The 12183-nt window shown below is 44.2% G+C and overlaps 1 protein-coding gene across 3 annotated transcripts in view; it reads right to left on the reverse strand.

Annotated features, from left to right (window-relative positions):
* The window catches only part of HECW1 (HECT, C2 and WW domain containing E3 ubiquitin protein ligase 1), a 346449-nt gene that overhangs the window by 73895 nt on the left and 260371 nt on the right, over positions 1-12183 (reverse strand). For all 3 annotated transcript variants that reach the window (XM_075921722.1, XM_006124096.4, XM_014574083.3), the window contains 2 exons: positions 11036-11221; positions 8446-8580 (listed from right to left, as the gene is read on the reverse strand). In XM_075921722.1, coding sequence (XP_075777837.1) covers positions 8446-8580; positions 11036-11221 — 321 coding nt within the window. The remainder of the gene's footprint in view (positions 1-8445; positions 8581-11035; positions 11222-12183) is intronic.

A 12183-nucleotide genomic window follows, 5' to 3' on the forward strand; every position in this document is an offset into this window, starting at 1 on the left:
CCATCAGGGGCGCGTACCCCATTCCTCCCTCACCTCCTTCCACTTACCCTTCCCTAGCCCCTCTTCTTGATGTACAAAATAAAGATAACGTGTGTTCCAACATTGACTCTGTCTTTATTGAACAAAACTGGGGGAGACTGGGAAAAGGAGGTGGGAGAGGGGAAGAGAGAGGCTGGGAGAGGGGAGGGCAACTAAAATGATCAGGGGTTGGGAACAGGTCCCATATGAAGAGAGGCTAAAGAGACTGGGACTTTTCAGCTTAGAAAAGAGGAGACGGAGGGGGGACAGAATAGAGGTCTCTAAAAGCAGGAGTTGGGTGGAGAGGGTGCATACAGAAATGTTCTTCATTAGTTCCCATAAAGAAGGACTAGAGAACACCAAAGGGAAGGAATGGGTAGCAGGCTTCAAACTAGTAGCAGAAAGTTGTTCTTCACAAAGCAAAGAGTCAACCTGTGGAACTCCTTGATGCAGGAGGCTGTGAAGGCTAGAACTAGAACAGAGTTTAAAGGGAAGTGAGATCAAGTCATGGAGGTTGGGTCCATGGAGTGGTATTAGCCAGGGGGTAGGAGTGGTGTCCCTGCCCAAGATTTATGGAAGGCTGGAGATGGATGGCACGAGACAAATGGCTTGGTCACTGTCTTCGGTCCATCCCCTTCAGGGTCCCAAGGTTGGCCGCTGTCGGCAGACAGGCTACTGGGCTAGATGGACGTTTGGTCTGACCCAGTACGGCCATTGTAAGCTCAGGGCTCAGGGTCGGGGGTCTCAGTGGACCACCTTGATTTTCATGCACACCTGCTCCTGGGTGGCCAGGTTGGCAGCTATCCTGCCCTAGACGGCCAATTTCCTGTGCCTAGTGCGGAGGTCGTGGACGAGGTCCACGATGTCTGCACTAGCCCAGGCGGGTGCCCGCCTCTTGCGGTCCCGGGCAAGCTCCCGGGAGCCGCCAGCCTGGTCCCGGGAAGAGGGGAAGGGCTGGGGGGCATCGGTGGGTGGCTCGAGCCGTGCCAGGTGCAGGGTCCGCTGGCTGGGTGCTGTCAGGCTTGCACCTGGCACGGGCACCGTAGGCCAGCCCGTGCCCCTTTAAGGGGTCCGGGGCCGGGAGGGGGGCAGATGAGTTTCCCTGGTGTTGGCCAGAGTGGCCACCAGGGAAACCTGGGGAGGGCTAGCCTCCCACTAGTTCGAATTAAGGTTCTACACAGCCCTTAATTCGAACTAGTAAGTTCGAACTAGGCTTAATCCTTGTGGAATGAGGATTACCTAGTTCGAACTAAGCGCTCCGTTAGTTCGAATTAAGTTCGAACTAACGGAGCGCTAGTGTAGCGCCTAAGAAAGTTAGTTCGAACTAACTTTGTAGTGTAGACATACCCTTAGATACTTATCTACACTTTTAGTAGCATAACCACATTTGTAAATCTGGTTCTTAGAGTTTGTCTACAAAAGGACACTCATCAAAATGAAACCAAATTAACTAAAGGCATGAATTTAAATTGCACTAAACCCCTGTATGATCACCCTCGTTCAGAATTAAAGTGGACTTAATTAGGTTTATTTTAAATCACATCCAATTTAAAATCACTAAATCAAATTAAGGCTACTTTAATTCCAAATTAAAATGCCACTATGGGGGTTTAATGTGGTTTAACTAATCCACTTTAAATTCACACAGCAATTAATTTTGAGTGCTCCTGTGCAGACAAGTCCTCAGTCCTTTTGCATCTCAGTTCCCCATCTGTAACAATAGGAATACTATTACTTCCCTACATCACAGTGATGTTGTGAGAATAAATACATTAAGGTTTTGGAAGGTGCTCAGCCAGTGAGGATAACAAGTATTGACTGCTTGCTGACAAATATGGTTAGCAATGGGCAATTTTCTAAGAGGAAATGAGGCTTAACATCCCTGAACAAATGTGTAAACCTTTACGATAAAAATAATAGTAAGAGAGAAAGCAGAGTTCACCCTGAATCATCTCACACTTAATATGTGTGTTAATCCAAAGTAACACTATTCTGATGCTAATGGAATTATGCTGGTAACAAATCAGCATGAGAGAGATCTGGACAAAGATGCGTGAAAACACCAATTCCCAAAATGCTGAGGTGGTAAGTGCTTATTTCTTATTCGACAAATTGTAGTGCTGGGTAGTAACTTCAGAAATAAATTGCCCTTATTTCAGTATTTTAGATGCTTAGCTTTGAATCCAAGCTCAGGTGAATGTTGATCATATTATGCAAAAGTGGCTAGGAGTCCTGTGGCACCTTATAGACTAACTGAAGTGTTGGAGCATAAGCTTTCGTGGGCAAAGACCCACTTTGTCAGATGCATGTAGTGGAAATTTCCAGAGGCAGGTATAAATATGCAGGCCAGAATCAGGCTGAGGTGGATCCAATCAGGGAGGATGAGGCCCACTTCTAGTAGCTGATCTGGAGGTGTGAATTCCTTGAGAGGAGAAGCTGCTTTTGTAGTTAGCAAGCCATTCACTACAAAAGCAGCTTCTCCTCTCTTGGAATTCATACCTCCAGATCAGCTACTAGAAGTGGGCCTCATCCTCCCTGATTAGATCCACCTCAGCCTGATTCTGGCCTGCATATTTATACCTGCCTCTGGAAATTTCCACTACATGCATCTGACGAAGTGGGTCTTTGCCCACGAAAGCTTATGCTCCAACACTTCAGTTAGTTTATAAGGTGCCACAGGACTCTTCGCTGCTTTTGCAGATTCAGACTAACACGGCTACCCCTCTGATACTGATCATATTATGGTCACATATCAGAACTTCCAATTGGTGACAAATGAAAACAGAACAGCTACATGTGCCTGACAAGTCACCTTTGTAATGTATAAAACATAAAAGTGTATCCAGGTGGTGAGACACTGCTGCTATAGCATATTGTACATTTTCCCTCACTTTTGATCTCACTTACCCCAGTCTGACACACATCTAGTGGTATTGATTTCAGCGGAGTCCTTTCAATTTATCCCCATGTCAGTGTAAAGAGGACCAGCCCCAAAGTGTTTAATATACTGGTGTGATAACCTTCATAAAATCCATCTTGTCTTTAAAGACAAATTTATTACTTAACTCTCCAGGAAGTCTTCTAGGGTGTAATTACATTAAGTTACAACTAATCTTGTGGGAACTGTTGCTATTTTAAACATCATGTATTGGATCAATGATTTTGGAAAGCTGCATTGGAGTAATGAAAAATTTGGCTGTAGAATAGCCACCTCTCATCATAAACAATTTTGTCTAACCCTGAAGATGTTCTGAAGACACAGGGAGAAGCAATGGATCCTTTTTCTGTCTTCATTATCCCATTCCTCCTTGCAGAGCTCACAGGGTTTGTTAATGTTATTTTCATGCTTTTATAAGATAATTTCCCTCTTTTGTACCAAAGCTGTGCTAATTCCTCTTCTTAGTCTCGTGGTCTCTTTCTCCCTCTCACACCTCACCAGCATGTCTTTCCTCACAAACTTGTGCCTAAAACAGCCTTACTGATCCAGCTGTCATTGTGATATCTCCTCTCAAAATTTACTTCCTCCTGTTAGTTTTATACTGCTTACCATTTGCTCCAGCCCTTGTACACAATTCTATTCTTCAAATCATAAAGAGATGAAGGGGATGTGCATAAGGGTGGGGAGCAATGAAAAAAATGATTTTAAATAAAAAACTGCAAAGAAAACAAGTAGTATAAGAATAAAAGAAATAAAAGAATCAGAACTAACCAGATACACAAGAAATTACAGAATAGATAATCTGATTTTATAAGTTTTACTCCCTTCCTTTTCCTATTGTTATCACATAGCCATCACTGGCAGAATATTGTTATGCTTGGGCTTTGACATTACACTTCCACATTACACAATTTTGCTCTCTAATATGATTTGCAGCTATTACTAGATAGCAGAAGAATTCCAAATAATCTAATCAGATCTCCTAATTTTCCTGCAGTCTTTAGACATATATAGAACAATTAATAGCTCTGATTCATTGCTTAATTACAATAGTCTCCTCTGCCCTGACTTTGTAATTGAATCAGTTAATTCAGTTTATCAGATTATTTTCCATTTAAAAAAAAGTGACAGTTAATGATTTAGCATCCTGACTCATTTAGTGCTGGGCAATTTGACAATTTTATACACTGAGTTAACAGACTTGTGGTTTCCGCTTGTAGATTGCAACCAGATAGCTGGGAGCTCCTTTAGTGCCCAAGCCCACCACAGCAGCTTCTTTTCTGTCTTCTGTAGACTTTATGTTTGTGATTTATTGCAGTCATCACTAAAAACATCCAGCTTCTGCCCATTTGAATTATGCCACCTGTCCATCACAGGTTGGGGCTGTGATCATATAAAATACAGCTACTTCCTCCTTCTGCCATTGGTTTGACTCACATTTCTCCCTGTTGTTATTAGGGTAAATTTATAAGATCTAATATTCCATGTCATCACACAATGTCAGAGATCATTCTAGAAGAGAAACCAACTAGACAATGGTGACATTTCACTGTTGCTACTGATTTGTTCTGATTTCGGGCAGTGTAACAGGATTTTAGACATAGATGGTCCTCTGGTCTTTAGCTATTGACTTCATTGGAACAACACAAATTTACACTAGCTGAATATCTGGCCTATTAACTTTTTAAAAGGGCAACTGGGATGATTAGCCTTTACTTTTTTTGCTCTACAGAAAGGGGAAAATGGATGCCCTTGCACCCAAAATTGTGACAATTTGTAGACATTTTACAGGGTATACTACACAGTGCTACTGAGGATTAAGAAGTTTACAAATGGACATCAAAAGCCTTTACAAGGGTCTTTAATTTAGGAAGATATTTTACAGGGGGAAAAAAGAGGAATATGAGTGACCAACCTTTGCGTCAATACATTTTATACCCTGAAAGAGGGGATTGGAATGGGAAGGTGTTCCAAAATATTCACAAATACATTTTATATGAAATATGATGTATAGATTAAGAAGGAAAGAATGAGTTATGGCTTTGGGTGGAAAAGTTCAGAAACAAAAGTGACCCACCAATAAAAGCTGTATAATTATGCTCTTCTTTCTCCAGACAATACGTTTTACATATCATCAAGGTGAAGAAAATGAATTTATTCAAAAAAGTCTCATTTGTACGGTCCAATTTAATAAGAGATGCTTATTTTAGAGGTACATTTGAGATGTTAAAATATGAGTTTTGATTCCTGGTGCAAGGGCCACTGTACTGAACTTCACAGGCCTTTTTAAGCCTTTTCTTATGAGGCATGTTCTCCAACTGACAAATAATTCTTCTGACCCTTTTCTGCACCCTCTCCAGTTTTCCAAAATCTTGCACACCATTATCTGATTCAGCAGTGCCAAATACAGAAGTAAAACTACTTTCCCATTCCTACTCCCTACTCCCCTGTGTATACATCTAAGGATCAATAGAGTCAAAGCATTGCAGTGCATGCTCATGTTCAGTTGCTTTCACACTATTACCCTACATCCTTTTTCAGAGTTGCTGTTCTTTTCTTTTCTTTTTTTTTGTTTTGTTTTTTTAGATGCAATCCCTCTTTTCTGTAGGTATGGCCAGCATTCCTTGTTCCTAGATGTATAACCTTCCACTTGGCTGTATTACAATGCATTTTGCTTGAATGGGCCTAGCTTGCTATGTGATCCAGATCATTCTGTAGAACTGCTGAGTCCTCATCAATACACAGCACTCCGTCAGTGTTTGGGTTATCCACATACATTGCCAGTGGTGATTTTATAATTACTTCCAGATCCCTGATGAAAATGTTGAACAGCCTTGAGCCTCATACTGATACCCAAGGAGCCCCATTCAAACATCTTTCCCCCATTCAATGATGATTCCACATGGACAATTACTTCTTGAGTTGTAGCCAGTTCTTAATCCTCTTTATTTGTATTATATGGTGCCAACGTTTTAGTCAGAATGTTGTGTGGTACTAAGTGAAATACCTTACAAAATTTAAAGTATACTACATCTATGAAGTTACATTTTTCAACCAAATGTCCCATCTCATCAATGAATGAAATCATAACTGTTTGACAAGAACTATTTTCCATAAAGCCATAGTGACTAGCACTGATTATATCCCTATCCTCTATGCTCAGTGCAAAGACCATCACTGACCTTCATTATGTTAAGGAGAGGGACAAAAAAACAAAACAAAACAAAAAAACCTCCAAACCAACAGCTGATTTATTTAATTAATGCTGACAGATCTTTAAAATCTCCCATTTGCTTCTCTCCTGCTGTTTGGAGGGCTCTCCCTGCTGCTCAGCGGAGGAGCCAGCGGAAATGTAAACAGCTGGCAAGTGGCTGGGGGGAGGCATGTTTTGACATGTTGCTCCTCTTTCCCTTTCAAACCTAAAGCGAGTCTCTGGGATTTCCCTAAGGGGAACCTTTATAGGACAAAACCATATCTTATGCATATGAACAATAGTTATCTCACTATGAATCCTAATGAATCCTGCTGGAATTAACATTGATAGGGTCAATATTAACTAGGAAGTTTCTTTCTGGTTTTCTGAGAGATGATGAATAGCTGTGGCTGTGACCCACTCCCAACTTGTTCCCTCTTCCCTCCCTTCCTTGTAACTCCAAAAAAGCCTCTATCATATACGGTTCTGCAGGTTGGAGAGAAATGCTGGTGCTTTACCATCGCTGCCTCCACTATCCCAAATGCATGTGCTGTTATGCAATCTCAAGCTTTCTTTGTCTTTATTGTACTTCCCTTCTCCCCCCCCCGCCCCCCAGTCTTCCTCTTGCACAATCAAGTGTCACTTCATTTTTAGGAGGATATCCATACAGGTAACTCAAAACTCCCCCAAGATATAGCAATGGATGTTACAATAAGAAGGTGTCTGAGTTTATGAGATCTATAGATTGGAGTGGTGGAGGGTTGCCATTAATGGTCCAGACTTTTTATTGGTGATGGAGCTATTCCAATTTATCCTAGTTTAGACTCAGACCCAATATGTGCCATAAGGAAATGAGCAGACTGAGCCATATACAGTAGCCAAGATAGCACAGAATCATTCTCTGAGGGTATGTCTACACTACCCCGCTAGTTTGAACTAGCGGGGTAATGTATGCATACCGAACTTGCTAATGAAGCCCGGGATTTGAATTTCCCGGGCTTCATTAGCATAAAGCCGGCGCCGCCATTTTAAAAAGCCGGCTAGTGCGAACCCCGTGCTGCGCGGCTACACGCGGCACGGGCTAGATAGTTCGAACTACATAGTTCCACGAGGAGTACAGATAGTTCGGAATGGCTACGTAGTTCGAACTATCTAGCCCGTGCCGCGTGTAGCCGCGCGGCACGGGGTTCGCACTAGCCGGCTTTTAAAAATGGCGGCGCCGGCTTTATGCTAATGAAGCCCGGGAAATTCAAATCCCGGGTTTCATTAGCAAGTTCGGTATGCATACATTACCCCGCTAGTTTGAACTAGCGGGGTAGTGTAGACATACCCAGAGAAAGGAAGGTAAGGAAGCAGGGGAATGAAAAGAAGCCATCATTGGTAGAGCAGCTGAGGGCATAGGAAGTGATGATATCGTGGAAGTAGTTGGGAACATAGCTACAAACGGCTTTGAACACACAGTCAGTAGCATATTTAGAGGGAAAGGAGGTTTTCATCTTGAGGGTAATGTACAGCTGGGTATCCTGGCTGACTATATCAGTGTGTTGTGGAATGCTGAACAGACTGGAATTTGGACACAAGATACTTTGGAAGGCCAAGGGGAAGAAGTTTCAATATCCAAAGCATGAAGTGACAAATGCATAAATGAGTGGTTCAACAGAGTCAGTGTCAAGGATGTAGCAGACATAGGCACACAAGGGTGGTAGGGTGAACTGAAAACTTGTGAAAAGAAAAGGAGAACTCAGAGTTCAGGAAGACTAAGACTAAGGAGCTGGGAAGAGAACAGTAAGTTAGGGCCAAGATTTTTGTTTGCCCAAATAGGGTTTCTGGGATGAAATTACAAATGCTTTTAAGCTGTGTCTGCTTGTCAAAAGGTAAAAATAAGAACCATCATGTGCCCTAGAACAATGGCTCTCAATCTTTCTAGATTACCATACCCCTTTCAGGAGGCTGATTTGTGTACCCCAAGTTTCACCTCGCTTAAAAAATTACTTGATTACAAAATCAGACAAAAGTGTCACAGCACACTCTTACTGAATAACTGCTTACTTTCTCATTTACTATATAACTATAAAATAAATCAATTGGAATATAAATATTGTACTTACATTTCAGTGTATAGTATATACAGCAGTATAAACAAATCATTGTATAAAATTCTAGCTTGTACTGACTTGGGTAATGCTCTTTATGTGGCCTGTTTTAAAACTAGACAAATATCTAGATGAGTTGATGAATTTAGAACTACTGCTCTAACAGATACATATTTAGGAAGGTGTCTTAAGGCTAGAGTTACCTCTCCAGCACTGTAGCTGCGAAGTCTCTGGAGATGCTGCCTGTGAGTCAGATGATTAGGGAGACGGCCATTTTGAAGTGGGATCCTAGGATCGATAAAAGTGGTAGCACGGCTGTTGTGGTCCACAAAGAAGGACTGTAATAAAAAGAATACTGTAAATTCATAAGCAGAAAGCTAACATGGTGAAAGAGTTTAGGGATGAGAAAGGAGCACACAAACTCATCAGTGAATAGTGTGCATCGTATGCCACATTTTGCAACCATGATACAGGCAGTCCCCGACTTACGCGGATCCGACTTATGTCGGATCCGCAGTTACGAACGGGGCTGCCCCAGAGTACACGGACTGCGGGACCTCGCGGTCCTGCCGCCCGTGTACTCTGGGGCTTTGCTCTGCGTCTCCCTGGTCTGCAGACCAGGAAGACGCAGAGCAAAGCCACGGAGGCCCCCCCCCCACCCGCGCGGCTTTGCAAAGCGCGGGGAAGCCGGCGGTGGGGCAGTCCAGGCGCGCCTGGGGTGCCTCGCTGCCCGAGCCCCCCCGCGGCTTTGCAAAGCCGCGGGGGGGGGGGCTTGGGCAGCGAGGCACCCCAGGCGCGCCTGGACTGCCCCGCCGCCGGCTTCCCCGCGCTTTGCAAAGACGCGGGGGGGGGGGCTCGGGCAGCAAGGCACCCCAGGCGCGCCTGGACTGCCCCACCGCCGGCTTCCCCGCGCTTTGCAAAGCCGCGGGGGGGCTCGGGCAGCGGGGCACCCCAGGCGCGCCTGGGCTGCTCCGCTGCCGGCGTCCTCAGAGGCGCTCCCCGTCTCCCTGGTCTGCTGGTCTCCAGCAGACCAGGGAGACGGGGAGCAAAGCCGCGGAGGACCCAGGCGGCGGGACGCGCAGCATCTCGGTCCGCTGCCCGAGTCTTCCTGGTCTGCTGGGGTGGAGGGGGGGGCGCAACTAGTACGCCCCCCCCCCCCAAGCAGACTAGGCTTTTCTCCAGACGCCTGTGGCAGAGCAGCTGGGGTGCTGCCGGTTGGTCCCGCAGCGCCGCTCTGGGCGCTACTGGTGCAACCCAGCAGCACCCCAGCTGCTCTGGTCCTGATTCAGCCGCTGCTGGTCAGTTTCAGCAGCGGCTGAATCAGGACACCTGGGGCAGAGCAGATGGGGTGCTGCTGGGTTGCTCCAGTAGCGCCAAGGAGCGAGGAGCGGTGCTACTGGAGCAACCCAGCAGCACCCCAGCTGCTCTGCCCCAGGCATCCCCAAGTCAGCTTCTGCTGAAACTGACCAGCGCTGACTACAGGAAGCCTGAGGCAGAGTTGCTCTGCCCCAGGCTTCCTGGAATCAGCTGCTGATCAGTTTCAGCAGCAGCTGACTTGGGGACGCTTGGGGTTCTTAAATTGATTCTGTATGTAAGTCAGAACTGGCAGTCAGTTTCAGCAGCGGCTGAATCTGGACGCCAGTTCCGACTTACATACAGATTCAACTTAAGAACAAACCTACAGTCCCTATCTTGTACGTAACCCGGGGACTGCCTGTAGTTCACAATTTATAGTTTCATGAGCTATTAATCCAACATCATACAGTGACCCATTTCAAACAAACTAATCTGCCAACTTCCCAGAAGTTCATTCATACTGGTTTATTTAAAATCAGCCAGTTCCCTTTTGGAGTTTGTCCCTCATTTCTAGATGCAATGCCACAACTCCAGCTGTGAACATACTGATTATGCTTTAAAAGCCCAATTTGCTAAGGTGTTGAGTGCCTCCTGCCAGGTGCTGGCACCCTTAATTACCAAAGTCAGTGGTTCTCAGCATCACACAGGACTTGACCTTTAGATTTCAGCATAACTTCTTTCTAGATGGACAACCAAGAGCTCGATAGCATGTGCCTCTTGGCAAAAAGAGCTGAGTGTTTACAACTTCTAATGAGCTTCAACTCAGCCCCACAAATCAAGTCTTAGTCTGGTAATTTCTTAGCCTTGCACTTGCATTTTCTGGAAAACTAGGGAAAAGTTCTGCCTTCAAACCCCATGCAAACCTCATTTGTGGGTGTTTGGGCTATGTTTTGGTTAGTCTCATTATTGACAGGGCCCATTTCTCCTCTCAGTTGCACTGACATAAATCAGATATAACTCTTCTGAAATCAGTGCTACAAAACTGCTAATCAGATCCATGCATCTGAGAATGAGGGAGAGGTATTCAGTATCCCAAAGGATGAGGAAGAGGTATTTTGACAGAGTGTTCCTTTTCAGTATTATTAAGTCAAACATTATAATTCTAAATAAGGTTTGATTAGTGGGGTTTTTTTTGGCTCAGCAATAGCTGGTAGAGCAATATACAATCCCGGATGCAATCATGAATCACACCACACTTCTTAGTCTCCTTGTGTGATGACAGATAAAAGCATAAAGAATGGCCTTTCCAGGGGCTAAGCTTAGGACAGAGGCTTTTTTTTATTATAACGAATAATTACACATGCTCATTGATATACAATCAGATAGTCGAAAATGTTAAGTCCACATAAAACCCAAAACAATCATTTAGCTGGATCTCGTGTGACATTAGGAGGATATGGGAACTCACCCAGTGGCTAATTGTGTTGATGCTCTTACCTTGCCCTGTTGGTCTGTTTTGATCTCCCAGCCCCGTGGAAGTTCCAGTCGGGTGTCAGCAAACATATTGATAAAATTTACCAGGTCCCTATTGTGCTGATAGCGCTCAAAATTCCGAGCATCTCTGCGGATCTTTAGAATCATGTGCTTCAAGCAGGTGCTGTTGGTGAAGACTCGATAGGCACTCTAGGCACAACAAACACAGGACAAAGAAATAAGTTCCAGTGACTCAAAAATGAGTTTAGCTAGCAGATATGACATACAACCTTAAGGCCTCATGCAAATCCCACTAAAATCGACTGCAATCCGCCTACCAATTCCAATGGGCTTCGGATTAGGTTCTAAATGAAGACTGACCAATTGCCACCTGGAAATTTGAAAATTCCATACCTACATGCACAGTGGCTAATAGCACCAAACTGTCAGATATGCAAGGGTGCGTATTTCTTCAGTATCAAACATCTGAAATAAATGCAGTTATGTTTATTTCACTGATCACATATTCAGAGAGATGCATCGCTTGTGTGAATGTATGATACCATACATATATAAAAACATTCCTGAAAATATAAGTATCACTAATGGAGCAGAGATATTCAGTATTAACTGTATCTCACAGAAGCATGCACAGGCCCTGATCCTACAGTTGGGATTCATATGTAGGTATCTCACGGCAGGATCAGGGCCCCAAATGGGCCATGTTCATCCACGATAAATTACTCTTGTAATGGCAACTCTTTGCTTCACCCTGGAACCCTTCACTCCGGGGAGGATGCTCCCCAAGGGAGAGCAGGCAATCTTACCATTACCTGTTCTCTTTTAGGGGCTATATCAGGGAGGACACATGAATTTCTGGTGTGGGGCTCTAATGGAAGTTATTGAAGGAATGTGCTGCCTTCGTACATTCTCAAGCTTCAGTGGCTGGGCTACTCCCTGTCCATGCGATCCTCTTTTGGGGTCATACTGATTCACTGAGGGCCCCTCACTGACTCCAATATTGCTACTTCACATATATGTAGATGTAAACAAAGGCAGAATCTGCCCCAGTAATTTTGAATTTTTTGCCACCTGTGCTTTTAAAGGCATTTTAAAATGTTATTTTAATTATTATTTAATTTACAACAGCATCTAGAGGGTCCCATTGCACT

Source organism: Pelodiscus sinensis, chromosome 2 (assembly GCF_049634645.1).
Source record: "Pelodiscus sinensis isolate JC-2024 chromosome 2, ASM4963464v1, whole genome shotgun sequence".
Taxonomy (NCBI): domain Eukaryota; kingdom Metazoa; phylum Chordata; order Testudines; family Trionychidae; genus Pelodiscus; species Pelodiscus sinensis.